Source organism: Phasianus colchicus, chromosome 3, assembly GCF_987193195.1.
Source record: "Phasianus colchicus chromosome 3, bPhaCol1.hap1.1, whole genome shotgun sequence".
Taxonomy (NCBI): domain Eukaryota; kingdom Metazoa; phylum Chordata; class Aves; order Galliformes; family Phasianidae; genus Phasianus; species Phasianus colchicus.
In genome coordinates, this window is record NC_143438.1 from 31,587,608 (window position 1) to 31,611,677 (window position 24,070).

At 40.3% G+C, this 24,070-nt stretch overlaps 1 protein-coding gene across 6 annotated transcripts in view; it reads right to left on the minus strand.

Moving 5' to 3' along the window:
- Positions 1–15,228, minus strand: part of MOCOS (molybdenum cofactor sulfurase) — a 234,075-nt gene extending 218,847 nt beyond the window's left edge. For 5 of the 6 annotated variants that reach the window (XM_090137218.1, XM_090137217.1, XM_090137215.1 and 2 more), the window contains exon 1: positions 9,589–9,826. In XM_090137218.1, the coding sequence (XP_089993344.1) occupies positions 9,589–9,700 (112 nt within the window). In that variant the 5' untranslated portion in view covers positions 9,701–9,826. Of the gene's footprint in view, positions 1–9,588; positions 9,827–15,073 lie in introns of those variants that run through there. The other variant, XM_090137216.1, reaches the window with a different exon arrangement.
- Positions 15,229–24,070: the final 8,842 nt, after the last annotated feature.

The following is a 24,070-nucleotide window of genomic DNA, read 5'->3' on the forward strand; positions in this document are numbered from 1 at the left end:
TGGAATCATAACTTGCTGTGTGCATTAAATTACCCCTTTTCAAGTGTCATACTTTTTCTCTCTCCTTGTTCTATATTTTTGTTCTCTGTGAGTTAGGAGAGATGCTAAGACAGTTCACTGATCATAAACAGAAAATACTGAAAACAGCTTAATTTTATTACCAGGAAGAGCTGGCATTGACACCCTCCTTAGTCAAAACAGGAGTAAACAGAATAGAAAAAAAATTGGGGAAGGATCATTCACATGAACTACATCGTCCCAGGAAACAAGGAATGTCAACTGTAATGCAGTTCAGATGCAGTGATGTTTTTGTTTTCCTATTTTATCACCTAAATACACCTTTGCCCACCCCTTAGATGGTACTTTCACATGTCTAAGATCACATTTTGAGAAAAGTTCTATGCACAGCTCTTACATACTGCGAGTTTCCCAGTGTGTTTCTTATGAATTTAAAGGGTCTATGGGTTTCTTTGTTTCCACCAACATTAAATCATATCTTTTCTGGAAGGACATCATTAGTATTATTAAGCTATCGTTGTAGCATTGTACCTATCACTAAATATCTAGGATAAGGTGGTGCTATGCCTCAAAAGCACCCTTAGGCCACAATACTTCACATGCTTAAGGGAATGCACTTAAAAGATGCTATTTGTTTATCAAGTGTTTAAATTATTTGGGAACATGAAATCTATGACTCAGTAATAAAAGAGTGCAGTACAGTTTTGTTTGAGCATTGTGTCCCATTACCCAGCTATGTAACAGTAACAAGTTTATGTGAGGGGAGAAAAATATGCCTATGGCTGCAAAGGCTCCTTTTTCATGCAGTCTTTGATTTTATTCTATTCAGACCATCAAGTAGAGATTATTTGCTTGTTAGCCACTTCTATTTATCAGCTTCTATCTGATCTCATCAGCAGACAACATGTACTATCAAAGCCATCACAACTGAGATCAGACAGGGTATTAAGAAGCTCTACTCATTGAGCTTATATGCTCCTAAATTGACTAAATCTTTAAATAAAAGCAGTAAATATCTTCCTAGTATGTGATGAATCAAAGCTGACAGCAGAATTCAAAAAAGTTACAGGCTTCCATTGAGTGGCTAAGTAATATTTTGTGACAACTGTTTATATTAAAAGAAATAGTCAGATATACATATATTATAGTATATTGTAACAAATAATATGAGTCCAGAGTAAGTTGCTTGGAAATGAATGGCATTGTTGCTGTTTTGTATATATCATGTATATATACAAAATCATATACATGTGTGTACGCACGTCCCTGACCATTGCAGGGGATCAGACTAGGAAGGGATCTTTGAAGGTCACCAACTCACACAGGTCTATGATATGCTTGTATTTCACTCAATATTTACACAAAATTCTTCATTTCTTTTTTTCTTTTAAAAAAAGAAAAAATGCAACATGTATCATCACTCATCACTGATACAATCGCTTTCAAATTACTAAATGCTGGCAACTTCTATGCACTGTGTGTCATCGACATAAAGATGCGAACAACCGTGGGCCTCAGCAGCTTTTTCCTTTAGAAGAAATCAGAGGATTAACTTTCTGATGACTGTGTAACTTCACCTTACCTGTTAATAAGTCCGAAAAGGGGAACAAGTAATATCTGGTGTTTAATTTTGCATTAATAAAATCCACACAACATTAACTTAACGAACATTTGTTCAAAACAGCTTCCTGTCATTCTTCCGAATTTTAATTAGGGCATCATTCTACATATTGTCAGAAGCTTAGTTGTGTAATTGTCCTTCCCCAGTTAACCACAGCACTACAAGATCACACCCTTGGATCTCTTCCTTCTGAAAGAAGACCACAAATGACAGAAATTCTGTCCAGTCATGTTCCTTTCTTCTTTAAAAGCATTTAGATCCTGCTGCTCCAGGGGCTAAGCTGAATGAGTACAGAAAGCACAACTTTCTACTTCCCTTGTAAAAAGCATATTCTCCTGGCTGCTACAAGAAAGAAGTGAGTCAGTGTAATCTTCAAAGCAATGGGGGGAGGGGGGAATAAAACACTATGGGAAGAAAGATTCATCTCCCAAAGACCTGCCTTCCAATTTTATACAGGTATTTCACATACCAGTAAAAAGAAACCAATGTTTTCCTGCATGCTTGCCTTACAGCATCTGCCTGCCCAGGCTCACATCCCTGCCTCCAGCCCATCACTTTGATAAGCAGGACAGGAACTGAAGGGCCAGGGAGAAGCACTGCAGGGGATCTATCTAGGCTGCCAAGAGTACTTCCAGGAATGTAACAATTTACCTCATTAGCAAGGAAACTAATGGAGCCTGACTTTTTACTTTGTTGTGGTCTGTCTTTATGCCTCCCTGCTCTACCATATGCTCATTTCTCCATAACTGACATCCTTTTTCCACACCTTCAGATCTCAACACCATCTTTTCCCTAATACCTCCATGAACCATATCTCCTGCTAACAAATGTGACAGAAATTGGTTTGTGACTGGATCCAAACTGTTTGTGTACATAGATCAGTATGCAGACAGGGTAATACTACACCAACCCCAAGCCGACATATTCATAAAAATAATCTCTTTCTAGTTCCGCTTTTAAGTTTCTCAGCTCTGCAAGGTATTGAAAAGCAAACAGATCAAAGCCACCTTACAAATATTTTAGCATCATAGAAAGCAGAGCATCTGCCCTGAATATTCTTGTGGCTTGGTCCAAGACATCTTATTATAAGAAGCCCAAGACGTTCGAGGGCTCAACATCCTACATCCTAAATATCATCTCTCTGTCAAGCAACCCACTAGCCTCCTGCTCTGCAAATATACTGTGTTGTCTCACCATTTATCAACCTTTCATATCAGTGCTTTTTTTACTATGCAGCTCTCTGCAGTATGGTCTTCCTGAATTCAATGACAGTCTTTTCACATCCAAGTGATGCCCCGCAGCATCTCTCCGAAACAAAGTATGCAATGAATCAAGCTGATCAACAAAAACTGACCGCTCATCTCTCTATATGTCTTTTTGTCCTTAGTTTGGGAATACCCTTGAATTCTCAAGAGCAGCTCAGATATCAAGATTGCTGCTACAATGGAAACTTCAAGAGACATACATACCAGGTTTTGATCTTACATAAGAATTCCAGTATAACTGATATGTGCAGAAAGATAGGAACACACACCTGTTTATAAATTTAAAACACTTTGGTTAATAATATTTTATTTCATCATTAAAAAAATAGACAACCAAAACAACACAAGATGTACAATAGTATGGAAATATACAGAGATATGTGAAGAAATCAATACAGATTTCAAGTATGGCAGCAACATTGTAACAGAGAAGGACGAACAGGAGAGCACATGAAGGCAATGGAAGGAAGAACAAAACACTGACATGGGATTTTGCAGGAAAAAGACCTCCAGTCTTTCAGTAAGAGATATGAGAACGTCTCGTGCTTTACTAAAGCAAACAGTGGCCTGTTTTAATACTTCCATATACTAATATCCATCTTGTACAGACATTAATTTTAGAGATAATGTTATCTTTTAATTAGAAGTGTAAAGTTTTTTAAATTACTGTCTGATACCCTGCAGCATCTATGGACTTCTATCAAGTATCTTTCAAAATCTCTTTTTATTTAAATCTCCATATGTATAGTTCAATATCTAATGTTCACATAAATTTATTCCCTACTGTAAAGAATCTAGTCCCAACTGATCAGCTAAGCAGTTCTGAAATGCACATCAGTATTCTCAGTTCACATCAACTGCACCAGGTTAGTACTCAGTTAGTTTATAAGGTTTGATACTTGGCTTTTTCCACAAGACTTCTGTATTCCCAATGAGGCTTAGAGTTTTAAAAACATTGTGCTATGTGGTATAGGCAATTATGGACCCAGCATAACAGTGCAGTGGACATTTTTTTACGGGCATTAAAGCACCAAATATGAAGTTAAACTGAATTACATCTTTTACTTGATGTAAGTAAGAGAAAACATTAGCTGAATAGTTGTGGGAATTTTTTTCCTCTCTTCAATTAAAAATCTATTCAAACTACAAGTATCATAATGATAATATCATCAACTACTCTTCACTAAGAGCTGTGTCCTTCACAAAGAACAAGAGATCACCCAGTGCTGCATGATCAACTGAAGCATCAGTTCTGCACAGAGCACACCACTGACAGCCTATGAATCCTGACGGGCAGGATAAAGAACTCCTCAGCAGTGCCTCCTGCTAGTAACCAAAGAAAAACATCAGGAACTGACTCACTGGTATTGAAACTAAGTCCACTTCACTTTCCATGCATGGTCCTTCTTCAATATCAATATTGTAGATAAGAGCATATGTAGATAACTCCTGCTGAATAAGAAGCACAGAATATCTTGAGCTGCAAGAGACCCACAAGAATCATTCCATCCAACTCCCAGCTTTTCACAGGACCACCCGACCATATGACTGAGAGCACTGTCCAAATGCTTTTTAAATTCTGGCAAGCTCGAAATCTTGAAACCAAGAGGAAGTATTGGGAGTCTACATTAGCATCATATTGGTTTTCATAACACAATCATCACATAGTTGTGCAGTTGCACTACACGTATCACAGCTCCTATTTACAATGCCATCTACACATATTAAACCCATCATTTCTCAATGTATTTTAGTGTTTCAAACTGTCCACTAGCAGCCTCCCTCAATAAATAACATCTCTTGCTTTATTTTCCTACAAACAATAAAGGTGCTCCACAAAAAATCAAATCACTCTGTGACAAAGGGGCTGCAGAGATATCCAGGCAAGGACAGAACATGTGAACAGCCAGAGATCTCACAGCTACCAAAAAGTACATAAACAACCCTTGCACAGCAAGCAGGAAGATTTACTTCCAGCTTTTCAATAATCGGTCTCACTGGTCACTTCTACTCTCCCTAAAGAGCCAGTTCTGAACATCTGCAAATACAGGTTTTCTTATGTCTTGATTAAGTCATTCTACATGCCTAAAAATCTATGTAGTATCATTTTCTGAATCCTAAATTTCTACAAAAACTAGTTTCTACAAAGAACCTTTGGGATGCTTCCTGCACCTGTCTCAGGGTTTACTACCTACAGTTAATGTAACAATCCCAAATCCACTCTGCTGAAGTTCTGTATCATGCATCTTCACCACCTTTTACCAGTGCTTGGTCTTTAGCTGCCCATCTGCAGTCTAGTCAAAGACTGAGATCCTGAATATTTGCCCTCCAGTTAATGCAGCTTGAGGGGAAATCAGTTTTTTCCTCTTTCTTCCTTGGGACCAGAGCATTGTGGGCAAAAAGCTGAAAAGCAATGCATTGCCATACTTCACAGAACACAATGTTCTCAGGCTTTCTGTTCTTCAAAAAAGATTGTAACATTTCTAAACAAGACTTAGCATCCCAAGTGTGGGTAGCAAGGGTATAATAAGTTTGGTGGAATTTTTCATTCGGAAGTCTGTTTGTTGTTCTTCTTCCCCCCACCTTCTACTCTTTCCAAAAGGAGAAATTCTGACGATTTCTTCTCTGTTCAAAATGAACTAGAAATGAGGCAACTCAGAGAGGAACATTCTCTAGCACAATTAGCAGCAATTTCAGTCGCCCAATGAGACAATAAAAGCAGTCTCATCCTTCCCCTACAGGTTGCTTTCACTTTCACTGGGCAGGAAAGATAAGCACTAGATTAACGTCCACCAATCTCAGCTCACAGGTGAAGTCCTTTTACCTGTGCAATCTCTCCTGCATCAGTAGCTGCCTAGATTAATGCTGGCCAGTGATAGGTGCCAGGGCTTCAAGGGACTCATAGCAAAGTACTGCACGTGATCATAAGATACCAATACCTTGCTTATGGTTTAAGCATAGCCTATGGAAACAATGAGTCAAACTTACTCATTACCAAATTAGTTTTTAAAATGACATGATGAGACTTGACAACTGCTAACACTCAAAAAGTTTTGAAGACCGCATGCAGTCTTCATCAAGCAAGCAAGAAACAACAGATCTATTCATAAGTAGAAAATATTAACAATCAGCAACTGAGCAGAACAAATACAAGTACAGGTGGAAGACAGCTACCAGAGCTGGTCTTCTCTTTAAAAAAATATAATCAAATTACAAAGATTTCTTCTAAGAATTATATAAACAAAGACTCACAAAACAACCAACCAACCTCAGACATAAAGCTGTTGGAAATACTGGTTTGACAAGGCAACAATCTTCCCATGCCAGTGAAGAAACTGAGGTGACACCCACATTTGCAATCAGATCAACAGCTGAGCCCAGTTCTTCAAGCTCACAATACACTCATCTACATGGCTTCAGCTGGCTATCAACAAAATTACTCTGATTTGAAACACCAGAATGCATTTCCCATTTCTTAAACTCAGCAAAAACTCCAGCTTATCCCACACAACAGAACAAATATGCTCTTCTGTTCTCAGAGGACAGAGCTGACCTTTCCTAACAGATCCACTGAGAACTAACTGAAACGCACTCAAAACATGCTAATCCTATTCTCTACTTACAGGAAAAGTATCAGTGCAAATAATTACCAGCGATATGAGTAAAAGGTATTATTTCTGTGTAAGGTCAAGTACACAACTATTTCTTAACTAAAAAACAGAACAAAGTCTTGCATCAGTGACCGGTTCCTGACACATCATTTGAGTTTTAAGGCCAATTTGCTATTCAAAGCTTACCTTGCCCTTCATTTTCAAACATGCAAGCTACCTTTCTATTGTTAATTGTATATAAGCACACATACTACTAAAACAAATCATGAAATTAGTAGGGCATTAGTTCTAGACAATTGACATTTAATGGGGCAGTGCATTTGACATTAAAGGTGACAGTGTGTTTTAGTTCAGATAAAGAGCCAGCAGTCCTTAAAGAATACACAACCAATAATACACTATGCTTTTTTATTTGGGAGCTATAACTTGCTTATCCTTCTTGGAAAGCTCCCACTAAGTGGTCACTATTATCTTTGATGAGAATACTGACACAACTAAAACTAGAAAGGTACCTTGGGACTAAATGCTGCATTACAAATCACAGCAGCTTTTTTCTTTTTTGAAAACATGACATAAACTGAAGCTGCCATTTCCTTTGCTACAATAAAAAAAAAAAATCACAGAAGCATATTTATTCCCATTACTTAACAACAGAACCTACAAACTCCTGCTCATTTCTTTATCCATTTTTAAAGCACAATTTACACTGCAGATAAGGGTATGCTCTTCACAAGATTAAAGTCAAGGTCACGTACTGCTGCCTGTAAAACAGGGATCAGTTTCACAGACTCCATGTATATTTTTAGAAGGGGCTGCTGGAGCCCTCAGCTAACTGCCCTTCAATTATAAATGTGAAGATAAACCTTGGCTTAAAAGGTAACATTTAAGGCTTCTGTAGCAAAACAGACAGACATAGCCCTGCTGATTCAAGTCACTCCTTTCATCCCTTCACAGATACTGAATGGAAAATCCCCAACACACTTCATAAGAACCTTCTGATACAGTCAAGAGCAGACCTCCCACAGACTTTAGTAACGTCACAAGTGGACCACCTCTGAAAGAAAAGCCTGGTTTCACACTAAGTCCAGCAGCTGGTGTCCCAGCACACATATACTGCACTTGACTCTGGACAGATTTTTGGGCAGCTGTTCATACTAAAGCTATAACAGAGGCATTACCACCATAAAGTGAAAGCTGTATCACAAAAGGAAGGTTTTCCCCTTCCCCAGAAAGCACCATTTGCACAAGATGTCCTCAGTGAACATCACCAAGTGTCAGCAATTGCAAAAATACAAATACAGTGACTTGCATTAGGCTTTATTGCTATGTGCTGTCCATAAATCACTAGCACTTCAAATACAGAGCTTTGGGCTTAATTCACAGCCATCTAGACAAGGACTCCAAAAGTTTCTGTTCACATAAGTCAGCAGCAGAATTAGGATTATTGTATATCTTCAGCAATGGAACAATCTTTGAGGCACATCCCAAACAGGTAGTGCAAGACATTACTATTGACTACTTAAAACCAGGACCTGGTTGATAATGCTCTTTACCAGGAGGGATTAACTGCATGGAGGTGTTGCAGTTTGGCAGGCATCAATACCCAGAGCAGCTACAGGGTCCTTTGAGGGTCAGCATTTGTACAGCCAGGCCTTACCCATAAAGCTGACCTGAAGCCAGCAATGATCCAAGGCTCCTACTCCTGACTCATCTCCATGTTCTGGCAGGTTACTGAAAATGAAGGTAACCAAGTGCCTGGAACACCCACTAATTTCTTGTGTGTCACTCAGAGAAGGCCTTTATACTCACTACTACTGAACTTAACCTGTATATCAGCCAACTCCACCTTACTTCAGCACAGCAGAGACCCAGAGCTTCAAAAGCCATTTAGTATCATCCATAGCAAGGTATTAAGACCTTTAGCAAGCCCAGCTCAGCAGCTCTGGACATACACACACATAAGAGAGGGGAAATCTAACCTTAGATCTTACTGCTACTTCCTTTAAGACACAAGTTCTTGACTACAGGAGAGATGACCCCACTTTTAACTCAGGAAACCAGGTAGGACAACACATGATATTGATAGCCATCAGTTAAGGACACTAATCTTCCACACTGACAAAAAATATATTATATATATAAAATATTTAAAAAAAAAACTCCAAAAACAGTATTTAGAATAAAAGCAGACATTCTAAAATTCTAAAGGAACTTTAGAAAGCAGCATGACTGAAGTACAGCTTGGTAGACTACATTAGCTAAAACATTTCCAAACAAAGGTAAATAAGCTCCAAATGCTTTGCCTTTGCGGTGACCTCCAGCTGGGCACCAGGCACATCCAGCAGGCAGCACTCACCAGCAGCTATGCTTCATCTCAAAAACAGGGAGTCTCACGAGAAACAAGACTGATTTCCAGGAGTTCTGATGAGCCATCTGTTTAAATGTCTAAGCAACACTTCACTTATTTTTCAGAATCCTGGCCTGAATTTACCATCAAGTTTCTTGTCATCCAGCCTTCTCTGATGCAGCTAGCATTGCTGATATTTGAAATCAGCTTATAGACTCCTAGTTAATAGTGAAGTCCTTCAGGCTGCTGCTAAAATTTAGCTTTTTCCCCCACATTCTCCTAGAGCATGCAATACCCGTGCTCATATTCTATCACAAGATCTCCACGAAATGCCTTAAAGAAGCAATAGTGGGGAACCCTTCACAGCATGGCCAGCATAAGAACATCAGTGCAGGTGTCCTGATTATTTACTTTTTTTTTTTCTTAAATGCTAAGACCACGGCCATCAACACCTCTCTTTACGCGATTAGTTTTAGCAGATCCATTACACCTGACGTGAAGTAACAGGTGCATGCACACACGGGTATCTGCGAGAGGAGAGCTGCATAACCTGCAGAAATCATTTGCAGAGACCCTCCAGCCGCAAACCGCTCGCCAACGGGGCTGATTCACCATTTGAACTCGCATCCTCTTTTTTTTTTTTTTTAAAACTTCTCTTTTCAAACCACCCGCTCCACCCCCGTCCCCGCCTCACGCCGCCGCCACGCCACGCCCCGCCCTCGGTACCTCGGAGCCGGGGGAACTCGCGCTCCCGGAGGCCGCGCAGCTCGCCTCCGTAGCCATAGCCGGCGGGGCAGCCGCTCTGGAAGGCCCGGAAGGAGAGCAGCTCTTCGGCCATGCCGCGGGCTGAGGCGGAAAAGAGAGAGGCGGACACAACACAGCGTTCAACTTCGTCCGGACGGCCGAGTCGAGCCGCCCGGCCGCCCTCGGGCTCGCGCTGCGCCCAACCCGGCTCCTCCCGCCGCCCGCCCCCGCGGGGCAGCACCCGGGTCCGGGCCCGCCTGTCCGGGCTTGGAGCCCCGTGCCCCGCAGCGCCAGCGTGGGGCACGTGTTGCCCGGAGCGGTGCAGCTCACCAGCGAGCCTGCTTGCTCCCTGCCCCTGAACACACAGCTTTAAGTGGAGCCAAAGCGCTCCGAAGCACGAGGGCACCGGGCTTAGGTACTGGGCAACAAGCATTCCTCTTCAAGAGCTCTCACGGCATGCTGTTTCAAATAGGGATAACCTCCATTAGCTCATAGAAACCTCTCTTCCTTAATGAAAATCTCAGTTTTTTTGTTTTGTTTTGTTTTTGTTTTTTTTTAATATTTCCCCCCGATATTATTTTGGCTGAACAGCAGAAGACTCGCACCTCATGCTTGAAGTCTGCTAACTGCTTCATCCTGCTGATCTGGCACAGACACCCTGTGCTCGATGTATGGGACCTCAGCTGGCCACAAGCAGTAGCATGGAATTGGCTATCAGAGAACTGCAGCCATTTGGCTAAAAGCCTTTGCTTTGTAGAATAAACCAGAGCCATAGACACACTAGCTTCTTCTGGCCGAGACATTTTTTATTTCCCATTTTCCTCACAAATAAATAAAAAGCTTTCCAAACATCAGATGGTTTTCCCAATTCATTTAGCAATGGATTTCCTACTCACAGCTCTGGAGAGCACCCTCAATCTGCAGAGAGTTAACCTCAATCTGCAGAGAGTTAAATGCCCCTCCAGCACAGTTCTAAAATAAAACTCGTTAGTGTGGATCTGCATCAGGCTTCTGGTAAGACAGACTCTTTACTGGAAATGCTATCAACCAATCATCAGTGAAATAGGAAACTGCAGAGAACAAAGTTCAGTCCAAACAGCACTGTAAAGATTTTCACTTAAGATACAGAATAAAAGCCATGGAGAAAATTAAAATGCAAGCCCGATGTGAAACACTCTCCTAATATACTCCCTACTTTATATATTAGGAGATTTTGTCCAGTTTAAGAGTACAGGCCTGGCTCTGCAGCAATGAAGAGCATCTTTTTATCACTAAAAATAGGTTCATCCTTGACTGTATTTATGGATATGGTAGGTATACCAACACAAACTGTGTCTCATTTCCAGATGTCTTTCTTCAGGACCTTGTCTGGACATTATGACATTCATATCATCACCAACACTGTAACTCTACACGTTGACTACAAAATTATCATTTTCTGCCAAAACCAGAAGAAAAGCAAAAGCATAGTTGATTATGGAGATGATGTGACTGTTTCAATCTTCTATGATACATCAACACAGAATAAACATGTTTCCACTTATGGTAATACACTACACAACATGTATTACATGAACATTTTAAGCATCCCAAGTTACATGAATTCCTTTGCTCTGAGGCCTGCACTCTAGGCAGCCTAAAATTTCAGACCCACCAAATTTAATGTGGACAAAACCAGTACTTCACAACTACTACTTCTGCCTTCAGCACACTTACATTTTTAGCCTCAATTTTAATACAGTGAAGGCCCTGTAGAGAAAGAAAAGATTTCTTCCTTCCATTTGTAACTAGTTCCTGAACTGGCTTGCCAGCTTACTTCTATGAGGAAAGCATCACAAGAATCAGGAGCTGGATGGAGGAGAGGAACCTCAGCCAGTTCTCCCACTGAAAGAAAAGTGAGCAAATCTCTGTCCTCAGATCACCATATGCTCTGTCTGAAAGGCACTAGGCAACCCGCACATGTGAGGCTTTGGCATGGCCACAAGGCATGCTGCTCCCGTCTGGTGTGTGTGACAGAGTGGGAGCTGGAATACAAGTGTACAAATCCATATGAAGCCAGGTTTTATTTCTCCCACTGTTCACAGAATTTTAAAATATATTCAGAAAAACAATCAAGACAATTCTTGTCAAAGCAGTAGCAAGAGAAATGGAGGAGGAAGGAAATGCAAGAATCCAAATGTGACTTCTTCACTATAATTAATAGTTTCGCTTAAAAATACAGGTATATTCAGAAATCTGTAGGAGCCACACACAAATCTGGAAATTCTCTTTGGGGAAAAAAGGGTCTTTTTCATGTTTTTCCACATGAAAAATGGGGTTTAACTGCTACTAAAAAGCCGCTGATTATTTTCTGAAACTACATCAGGTACAGCTTCACATTATCTGTCCATACAGAGAAGTTCTGACAGCACACTCACCTGAAAGCTTACTTAATATCCCACAGACACCCCTGAGGCCACGTCTGCAGCTCTCAAATACATACTTAATTCTTTACTGGAAGTACTTCATTCTATCATAACTTTGTCATAAGAGGACATATTCAGTGCCATTCCCAGTGAGCACAGCTGTCTCACACAAATGTAGCACTCTCAAGACTAATGAGGGACCAATTCTGGAAGCCTGAAACCCAAATGAATTTTCTCTTGGAGAGAAAAATACAGCCTGTCTTCCTTCTTTAATGGTTCTTAAAGATGCACTTAGAATGCATAACATACATCCAAAATATAATTATTTTTGGCCTAACTGATGACTTCACAAAACCTAGTTACTGAATGAGCTCTACCATACTCATTTCCTTCCAAGTGAAGGAAACACCTCCGTTGAAAAAGAACTGTTGCTATCAAGTAGAATATTTTTAGCTTGCACCCTGGCATTCTTAAGAAGCCTGCACCAAATACCTTTTTTTTATTTTAATTTGTGTTGGAATTTGCAAGGGTCAATGCCATTCCTATGACTTTTTCTATTCCAAGTATGTGTAGAAAACACCTGCCAATGATTTTCCCTCATTTCTAGCTTTCTGTTATCAATTCCAGAGCAATTTATTTTTACTGATTGCCATGTATCGTTCCCTCATCATTTCCATATATTGTCAAATACTCACATTCACTTCCTTATCAAACCAAGATTTGTTTTCCCCACCAGAATTTCCCCTTTTTCTTGAGGATGAAGCTTTCTGATCTTAAAATAAATTCATCTGAAGGACCTAATTTCCATTCACATTTTTGTATAAAGACACGGCCTCACAATCTTTCTTCTTGGTTTTGGAAAATTGTCCTCTTGGAAACAGTGGACACCTAAAGTACTAATTGGGAATGCTTTCTATTCGCACTTCATATGTTGAATGTATTGTGGTGATAACCTCTGATCCCAAGAGAGCTATTGGTTATTAGTGCAGTCCTACCAAAATCCTGTCATGTAAATCTAATACAGTCTTGAATCTCCATAAGGGCCACCATAGAACTTCCATATGACAAGAGTCACCCAGTGTCTATATGATAACTTCAATGACAAAAAAAAAACAATTTATAAGAACTACTCAAGTCTTACTGGTGGATCCATTTTTGAAGTAAGCACCAGATGGTATTTCCACATGCATTTTTCACTTGCCCCAGTCATATTCATAGTTAGAGCAACTTTTCCCCTTCTCAGGTTACTAAGTGTAATGCTATAATGGGATGATAATAGCAGGGTAGCAAAGCCTTTGGCTACAGCAAATGAGAATGAGTCCAAATGCAGCAGCCAGATACAGAAATGAAGGAAAAGTGCTGCTTACCTTTGGAAGGCTTCAGGCAGGCAGGGATCTCCAGCAAGAGACACCCTCACCTCCACTACCAAGCCTTAAATGAGGTCTAGGAAGGGGTGGATCCTGAATCCATTACTTGCACCTTGCACAGTTGGCCCTGCCTTCCCATCAGGTGTTCAATTATTGTTTCAGGCCATAACTTAGCATTTCCACTACACCAAGTGAAGGCAGAGAATCAGTCCATGTAAGTATATTAATTAAATAGATTGTTGGGCAGGTATTGCCGAGAGAGTCAAGTTCACAGAACTGTAAAATGATGAAATGCTGTTACTAAAAAGAACATTGTACTATGAAGTATGCATGTTGACCTCTTGCCTGTGTGTATACATAGACTTTTTCAAGTTCTGTACTAAATGAAGTCTCAAAAGCAGTAACAGAACAATTAAACTTGTTCATTCTAAGTTTTAGCAGAGTGAAATAACAAGGTAAGCTAGCAAACATGTTTCTTGATTCATAAGTATCAAGTGTGATACTACCATTCCTTAGAAGATTTTAAAAAAATATGGAAAGGGTTTCCTTAGTCACTTCATCGCACTTTGACAATGCTTTTGTCCTCTCTAGTAAGCCCTATAAGAAGCAAGTAATAGTAGCCTCCACACACTTTGCAAACAATTCAGAAGATTATATGCTCATCTATAAGAGGACTTCACTGACTTCTTGCCACTATAGAAAAGCAATGGGACTCCAGTATTGCTTCTTTACAGTCTACATCCATGAAAATAACAAACCATCATCATAGTGCTACTGTATGACAGGAGAGCATAGAAAAAGTTGGAATGTGCTCATTGGAAGGACAAAAGAATATAGGCACAGGCTGAAATCAGGGAAATTCTAACTACAGATAAGTAAAAGAATTCTGTGTGAGAGAGAACACTGGAGCAATGCTCAGAGGGCCAATGGAACTTCCATTCTTAGGGAGACTCAAAGCCTGCAAGTACACAGCCCTGAGCAATCTGCTCTGAGTGTGCTTCCCTAATAATTAAGTCCAATGATCAGCAAAATATTTTTAAATAATTAATGTTTGGCTTCAAGCATCAGCCCTCAGATAGCTTAGCAAGCAACAAAAGCTTGTGCAATCCATGCTCCTGCTCCAGGACAACCTTTTTCTGTCCCCTACAGCACATTTTTTGACTATATTTTTAATAAACTGTACCTCTATAGAAGCCAATAGTACCATGCTTAGCATGCATAGAATCTCTACTGATTGCAACTACGCAGAAAAGATGTTCCTGATAAAAGAGAAAAACTAAGACCTTAAACAGGTCAGAATAGTTAAGGCTGAAAGATACTTTTAGAGGTCACCTAGCCCAACTTCTTCTCTGGTCCACTAATTTGGGCTTACTTTCACTATGCCTCTGACATCCAGTAGCAGTCATCTTCCACAGTGATAACACCAGTTGACGCTACTATATCAAAAAAACAAACAAACAACAACAACACACATTGCACTAATGAATTTCCATTTCCAAGCCCTGTAACCCCTTGCTTGCTTTACCACTGTGAACTACCCCAAGGCATGTTCTACTTTTCTACAAAGAAAAAAGACAATGTGTAATAGGATAGAAAGTACAGCAATGACAGCAGAGCAGTAAGGTCCCAAGTCAGAACAAATGAGTATTTGCTCAAATGCAATAGCCACAGAAACAAAGGAAAGACACTGCTTACCTTTAGAAGGCCTCAGGCATACAGGGAACTCCAATAAGATACTATTGCCTTCACTACCAACTCTTAAGTGAGGTCTGGGAAGGGGTGGATCCTGGTATTGCATGCACCTGAGCTCCTCTGGGTTGGCCCTGCCTTTCCACCAGGTGCTCAATCACTATTTCAAGCTGTGACTTGCATTTCCACTACGCAAGAATAATATAAAAATCATGAAATCCTTAACACTTAGAAGGGACCTTTAAAGGCTATCTAGTACAACTCCTGTGCAATGAACAGGGACGTTTGCAGTTAAACCAGCATACTCAGAGCCTAGTCCAGCCTAGCCTTGAGCATCTGTAGGGACAGGACAACCTGTTCCACGTTCCCTGTAGAAGACTTCTTTTTCTTGTACCCAACCTAAATAATCTCTCCTCTTTAAGTTTGAAACCATTTCCCCTTGTCCTACCACCATAAACTCTGCAAAAGAATCTGTCCCCTTCTTTTCTATAGCAGCCTTTCAGATACTAAAAGGCCACTATCAGGTCTCCCTGGAATTATCTCCAGGCTGTAATATTCCAGCTTTTTCAGTGTATCATCATAGGAGAGGTGCTCTTTCCTCAACAGGAACAATAGAGTAACACAGGTGCCTCTAAGTGCTTTTAGAATAACCCAATAAAGGTATTTGTCACAAACCAACAATAGGAAAGATTATGCTTACCCCCATTCTAAAGATAAGGGCTTGCTAGAAAACTCCCAGAAGGAAGCAATTTCCAAGTAGAGATATTTCCTTCCTGGCTACCATCCCTTAAATGAAGTTAACACAGGTAAATTACTTGCACCTGTGCTCTCAGGACTGGCCACATCTTTTCACCAGGTGTGAATCACTGGTTCAGGTCCTGACCTAATGGTTATTATATACATCCCTATGATCAATTTTGTGCTCCTTCTCTGGAAGCACTCCAACAGGTCTTTGTCTCTTCTGTGCTGAGGACTTCACAGCTGGTTGCAGTACTCTAGGAGAGGCCTCAGCACAATGCAAAGGGGCAGGATCATTTCCTTCAACTTGCTGACCATGCTTCTTTTGATGCAGCCTAGAGTACAGTTGGTTTTCTGGGTTGTGAGGGCACACTGCTGGTTCATGTTCAGCTTCCCAGCCACCAATACCCTTAAGTCCTATTTGACAGGGCTGTGCTCAGTCCTTTTATCCTCCAGCTTGTATTGGTAGAGGGAGTTGCCCTGACCCAGGTACAAGACCGTGTACTTGTAGAACCTCATGAGGTTCTTCTGGGACCACTGCTCAAGCCTGTCTAGGTCCTTCTGGTTGGTATCCTGTCCCTTGAGTGTGCTGACTACACCTCACATGTGTGAACACATGGATGTTCAGGTTCCTCAGGTCATCACAAACCTGATATTTGCTCACTGTGAGATGGACGTTGCTTCCCCAATCCTCTCCTCCTGAAACAATTGTTTGAGGGCTGTGTGACAAGCAGTTATCAGAGAAGACTGAGGCAAAAAGGTTGTTGAGTACCTCAGCCTTCTCCTTGTCTGTTGTTACCACTTTGCCTATGTCACTCATTTGGAGGGTACACACTCTTGGACTTTCCTTTTCTGATCGAAGTACCTGTGGAAGCCTTTTTGTTCTTCTTGGCACCTCTTCCCAAAACCACTTCCACCTTGGCTTTCCTTACTCTATCCCTACATAGACTATCAGCTTCCTTATAGTCTTCTCCACAGTACCTGTCCCTGCTTCTACTGCCTTTGCATTTTCTTCTTGCTTTTCAATTTGACCAACAGGTTCGGTTCTGGTTCAGTCTTGCCAGTCTTTTGCCTTCCTTTCCTGACATGCTACACCTGGGGATGGAGAGCTCTTGTGCTCCAAGGAAAGCTCCCTTAACGATCTTCCAGCTCTGTTCCACATCCTTGGTCTTGAGAACAGTTTCCCAAGGTGTTTTGTTAACTAAATTCCTGAAGAGCTAGAAGTTAACTTTGCTAAAATGTAGCATCCTAATTTTACTCTTTGCCTGTCTCATATTCCCCAGGAATGTGAACTCCACTACAGCACAGGAAGACTCCAATCCTGATATCACCAATCAGTTCATTTGCACTCATGAGCAACAGGTGCTGTATTGCATCCCCCTGGTGGAGTCACCTATTACTTGACTCAGTAAGTTATTCTCACCGCATTCTAGGAGCCTCCTGATTGCTTATAGCTTGCCATGCAAAGTACATTGACTAAGCTGTAGAAAGCCATGAGCTTGGGCTTTGTTTCTGCTGTTGGTCTAGTGTATGAAGTGGAGAGATTTATGGACTTGATCGGTCATTATATTAAATGGGTAATTTAGAATATTTATATAAAGTGGAGATATAGAATATTAAGAACCAGTCTAATACATTATATATGAAAAGTACAAGAAAGGTCCTGGGATGGAGAGGTTTTGCTCTAGGGAAGAATTTTTGCCATCAGACAGCTAGATCCTGCTCTATTTCTCAGCTGATACCAGAAGCATTGGTGGAAATGAAGGTTTCAGCCATTAAATGTTGCCACAGAGTATAGCACAGGCACAGCCTTTTTAAAGAAAAGCATTGTAAGCTTTGTACAACCCAAATCATACCTGCTGCAAATACCCTTTCTTATTTGCTCATTATCCACAAAATGAATTTTCACCTTGCTATATTCCCTTTTGTATCTTGCCATAGAATAATGAAATAAGAATTGTTTTACTCATTATGGAGACATTCTGATGTCTGCATACAATTCTCAAAGTCTGTGAGTAGTTAACTGATTGATGTGAAAAACATGTACTGGAAACAGTGAAGTGTTACTTACTGCTATTAGGAAAACTTGAATATATCTAACCCATCACATTTACAATTAGTTACAAGAAACCTATTTTTTATATGGCTCTTTGAGACCATCAGATATAGAAAGCTGCTGAAGCATATATGGCAAATGTTAGGATTCCAACTTCTAGTTTATCCTGGTGCTGTAGCACATTTAAGCAAACAAACAAAAACAAACAAACAAAAAACCAGTCCCACAGTAATTAAAATTGCATGGAAGGAAAAAAAAAGTTATTTTTTCACTGACATCTGATATTCTGTTCCTTAAATGGATTGTTGTCATTAGTAATAAAAAAAGTCATATTTCCTTTCAGGATTAAGGCTGATTATTGTGAAATGTTTAGACTGTTTGTCAGCAGCAATCTTTCATTTAAAAAAAAAAAAAAAGTCTTTAAGATCCTTTATGTGGACAAACCCCCAGTGATCATACTCAAGTTGTAGCAGAAGCAAGCATGAAAATAAAGTTTTGGTGGAAGTGAACAAAGAGATCCTCTAATACCCCGGCAGGGTATAGAGGCAAAGACGTAACCCCAGCAGGATTGTAGCCCTATAAACCTCTGCACCCTCAAGCTGCTTGTGATTGATGACAAATAACAAATCACAGCTATAGTTGCACAGCTGTCATGTTGTACCCCATTTCTACACTCCTGTTCAGTAGGGTGCTTTACATTACAGCCCCTGGGACAGAAGCCCTCTTTTGCTACTCTTAGCAAATGTGTGTGTCCCTGCCCCAAGGCAAACCCTGGCCCCACTTTAACAGGTCAGCTAACAGGCAGTGAGCACCAAGTAAGCTTAGGCCATGAGTGCCCAACCTTTTGGCTTGCCTGGACTGCAATGAGTCAAGAGCAATTGCCTTAGGCCGCATCTATGTTGGCCTCCTGTTTATTTCCAAGCTATAACTGAGAAAATGAGCACAGTAACTGATAGAGCAAATTCTCAGCTACAAAATACTATTTTTCAACATAGGCACTACCATTAGCTCTGCATTTTCACCAGCGATGAACATGAGCCTGCATAATGTGCTTGTCAAAATCAGCACCAGTGGAAATGACCAACTGTTACTGTTGCCTTTGAAAGGCACCACCCACCACCTCACTGTGCTCACATCACTGTTTGGTTGCTATAAATGTTCAGCAAGTGTCAACAAATGCCAATGGGTACAATTGCTCAAATTTTTATTAAAAAAAAAAAAAAGAAAGCAACAAACCCATAAAACTAGTAGGATATGTGATCTTGCTTTTGTGAAACTCACACAGCAATCTGGTTCAATGGCAGTGGCTGCAATCCTTAGTGAGGTCTCAAGGTATTTGCCAGAGATTTTTGATGAAATTTTACTCTTCTTGTCTTGTTCAGAAATGTGCACACTGCCAAAAAACAATTACAGAAATAAGATGTGGCTGTGAAGCACATCATATTTTTCTCTGGTGAGATAGGGCTTATAAAAGTCTAGTGAAGACACATGATCAGATTTTTGAGTTGAATGTCTGATTGCAACTCAATATGTTGCATTTGAAAATTCAAAGGCAATTTATTTGTGTTAACTGAAAATAGAATTGCAAAGATACCAAGAAATTGATGATTTTTTCAGCAATCTTGAAACCTATTGTCAAATTCCTGTATCATTACAGAAAGCACAGCTGCATATTTTTCTCCGTTCACGGGCCAGTGTGTGAAAAGGCATACAATAATTTGCCATAACTTGAGCTGGCACTGCACTGCACCCTCCCTAGGTCCTGGTTTCAGCCCAGATAGGGTTACAAACTGGCTGTTTGGCTCAGCAGGGAGGAGCTGCTGCCTGCATAGCATGGGGCAGGGGCCAGGCCGCATTGCTGCTCTTGGGCTGCAGGTTGGACATGCCTGAGACTCATGGATGCATACACTTCCTGCAAGTGTTGCAATAAAATTTTACATTCAAAGGGTTTTTAGAATATGATTTACTGCAAAAATGTGACAAAACTTTCTGTTGCTAAGTAGAATCCAGAAGTTCAAAGGGAGATTTGATCACAAGAGCCTTTGCTTTCAAGAGGCTGGCTGTGCTGCAGAGGTGACGTGCACGAGTTTGACAAACAGGAGCAAGGCTGTCTGTCACTAAGTCACTGCAGGTTGACAGCCTCGTAGCCAAAGCAGATTTCAGGGAAAACATTTGTTGGCACCCATTGGCATCCCAACAGTCAGACAGATACTCTTGCTGGAGATGTAGAGGGACCAAACCCAACATATATGAAGAATGTCAAAGCCATAAGAAGACCAGAAATGAGTCTGGTTTGGGATTCAGGTTTTGTTGCTTGTCCTCACCCTCATCACCTATCCGGACAGGGCAGTTTTATCACGATACACCTGTTACCCACAGTACTGCACACAGAAATCCACGTGACTCATAATGCAAGGCTGGGTTTAAAATTACAGGTTTCAAATCAGAGCACATCCACCACGACTAGAATTTGTAAATGCTTGCAGCATACTAGTGCTTTTTACTTTTAATATAATATATCCAGAAAATATAAACATTTTCAATCTCTGACAGACACTCTACAAGTGTCATGAAGATATTTCACACTGAATTATTAATATGGATTGGAGAGCCATAATCTTGCTGGTTGGGGCTTAGTGATGCTGACTTTAAATGGCAAACAGCTTTCCACAGTTACGAAATCCAAAGCGTTTCATATATCCACATACAGAAATGTAGAGAAGATTTCTGTACTGCATAATAGATGCAACACATCCACGTATGTGCTATTTCTGACCACAGAGCTTACGATTTATACCTGTTATTACAAACTACTAAAACCCATTCCCAGCAGTTACATTTTAACACGCTGGCAGCTTTGTCAAAAATTAATACTCTCTTCCTTTGAAATGGCTTTGCAGATTTAAATGTGCACCAAAATATGTAGCAATATTTTTCATCCCACTTCCCATTCTTAAATTTTTTTCTATTATCACCTGATTGTTCAACTTGAAAAATTCAGAATCTTCTGTGCAGACCAAAAAACAATGTGAAACAATTATATGATTATCTAGTTACTAGTTGAGCTTCATTATTTTCAATATTTTGCTCTGAATTATTCTTTATTAGCTTTTCAGCTACTCACAGTGTCTGTTAAAAGATACACTTGACATCTCCCTTCCAACACAAAGTTAAAATATATTTGATGCCACTGAACAATTTTGGCACTTCTGTTAGCACAGTGAGGTATTGTGAATAGTGATTTTCATGAAATTTTTTTGTTATACAAGATCTTCCACAGAACTGCTCATTTCCAAACACAAGAGCTTTCACTTTGAAGATGCCTTTACCCTTAATGTCTGAAGTGCAAATGCATGGTGGGGAAAACCAAGTTCACTTTAGTTAATTTAAAATAATCCTGTTCTTACAGAGTTTTGACATTCCTTTCTGTTCTTGCAGATAGGTTCAAGGCTGTAGCAGACAGTTCACTGGAGTAAAAACACTTATTCTGTCTACACAGAGATTTTGACATAAAATCTACCCATGAATTCTGTAATTCTTGAAAATGTTGGAAATGCCTCGTGAGAAGATGTTACCTCCAGCTTGAGACTGGAAGCTTTGATGAAATAATAATTGCTGGCTTTTTAATATGGGCCTTTTCCAATATGCTTTCTACTTGGCTGCTGTGAAATTTTGAAAGTAAACATAAACTCTTCAGTGCAATCTCAAGTACCCAGAACTCCTCTACAGTAAATTCTGAATGGCATGGCAGCCATCATTTGCAGCTGTAGAAATTTTGTTCAGGAGTCTTACTTCACCATCAGGATCCATCAGTAAGATGATAATAAATGATATACTGACCAGTGGCCAGCATGACACACACCTAGAAACAGCCTGTTATGTAGAACTGAACTGGGGGAAAGAAAATACAGAATATTTAACCCTTAAGCACCTCTGAAAATACAGACTTCCATGACTCATGTTTTATAAATGCCTTTAGGAAAACATGCAGGAGTTTTGAGTCTCTAAATATTCTAAGTATTTGTAAGTCCTTCCACTTAGTCAGAGAATCCTCAGAAGTACCTTTGAGCAGGCTTTAATAGAAAACCTCTTGGCTAGCATGCTGTTTTATGCAGAGGAGGTGTTTGGAAGACAGTAAAGAGGGGCAGTTGTATTAATGCCAGTCTCCACTCAGATTTTCCATTGAGTGTGAGATTTAACCTCAACAGACTAGATCAGCACATCAGTTTATTAAATTGCTCAAGAAGAGCAATGGGCTGACTCACTGGCAGAGCATTGGCTGTTGGCACAGAGGCTCATCATTTCAGCATGAGGTAGTGCAGCACCTCATCTTCAGACATCCTCATGGGCTCTTTCCGGTAACCCTTAGGAACTATTATGGAAAAAGCCAGAGAACTCAGCTTGCTAGGAAGCAATTTGAGCTGACAGGAACAAATCACAGACAAAAGTTCGGGAGATTAATGCCATAGGCAACTAGATTCTGTTCAGATCATTAGCTTAACATCAAATCTGGTAGAAAGAAACCAGTTCCTCCAGCAGATGTTGTGAAAGTTAGTACTTATACTGTTACATCACAGTGCCCAAATCTCTGATTCTAAACAGGGACTTAAAGTCATATTGCACAAGCCTGCTATAAATGCGAAGTTCACTGGGTCATCTGCAGCAGAGGGTGCACGTAGTCTGGTGATCAGTTGCATGCTACAGAAAAATATTTATTATCAATGGACTAAATTAAACCTGGTGAATCTGACTCTAGAGCATTGTATGTCCAAAACCTTCTCCCCAAGCTAGTAGGGAGACATTTTCACCTTTGTACACTGTCTATTTTTTGGATAGAAAAAGACTAAGATTTACACCAAAAGCCAATTCCCAAAACAACTGACATCAGTGAGGGTCATCAGAAGCACTTTCTTGAACTCCATCTAAAGATGTCAGTTTGATTCAAGTCTGTGGTTTGTAATAGTCAAGAGCTACAGTGCTGAGCCAAATGGAGGAAAACATGCAGTAGAAATGAGATTAAATTACTGCACAACAAAACTTGAGCTGATTTATAGGATAGGCTTTGGAATCAGATGTGCTGCATCAACACTGCAAGCATTCTTACATTTCAAGCTATACCCTTTGAAAGTTTTCATTTAAATTTTTTATATTTCACTTTATAAAAAATTAAAAGAAAGAAGTTTTTGCAGCAATTAAGAAGTACTCTGTGTACTTCTAGAAGGGGCTGCCTTTTTAAGATGTTGGATGGCGGTGGCATTTCGGTAATTGGAGTTGACACTTGGCAAAGCGAACATGGACGGCCCTGCCAGGATGTCTCTCGCTTGTGTCCCTGCACAGGGACATGTCCTGCTCCTGTCCTGAGTGGCAGGCAGCCCTTGGTCAGCTCCTTGGTGTGCCGAAATACGCAAGCAAGGGACTGGAAACAGTCCACCCTTATTTATAGAACACAACAAAGGATGGGGGGATTTGCGGGAAGGATATGAAGGAGAAGCAATTTCAAAGTCAGAGCAATTGGTAATAGCAGGAGGAAATAAAAGAATTTCGCATGAAAGTGAAAGGCCAGGAAGAAGCAGAAGGAAAGCTCCTGTTTAAACAAGAAAGAGACATCTTCCTGCCAACTGTCACATAAGGGAAAGGCGTTAATGTCAGACCTTGACAGGCAAGTCTGAGAAATTTGTTACGCTGATACTGCTCAGATTTTATTATTTATTTATTTATTTATTTATTTATTTTACTTTACAAGGCCCTTCTAGACAGTAGCAAATGAAGAAATAGAGGGAAGAGGAAGCTTTGTAAGTACGGCAGTGGGGGGGAAATCAAGACAATCTCATCAAGGCTGTGACATGAATATAATGAATATAAATGAAAACCTATTACCCACAGCAACAAGAAGTTACTTGTGAGATTTCTCTCTGAATGACATACCTGAGACTAAGCTCAGCTATTCTGTAGCTAGCCAAAATTTTTGATAGATAATTCTTTATACGCAGGCAGTCTTAGCCTGCTTACTGCATGGCTCTGGCAGCAGTGTTCACAGCCTTGTGCTGACAGCAAGAAAAGCCCACTGCTTCCCAGGATCAGAGATACTTGAATTTGTAATGAAAAGTTGCTGTCACTTTGGAAAAATGTTGCAATGCAGCTTCACATCATTTTTTTTTCCAGAGCCGAGTCATCTGAAGTCACTCTATGTACATCACAGGAGTTTTTCA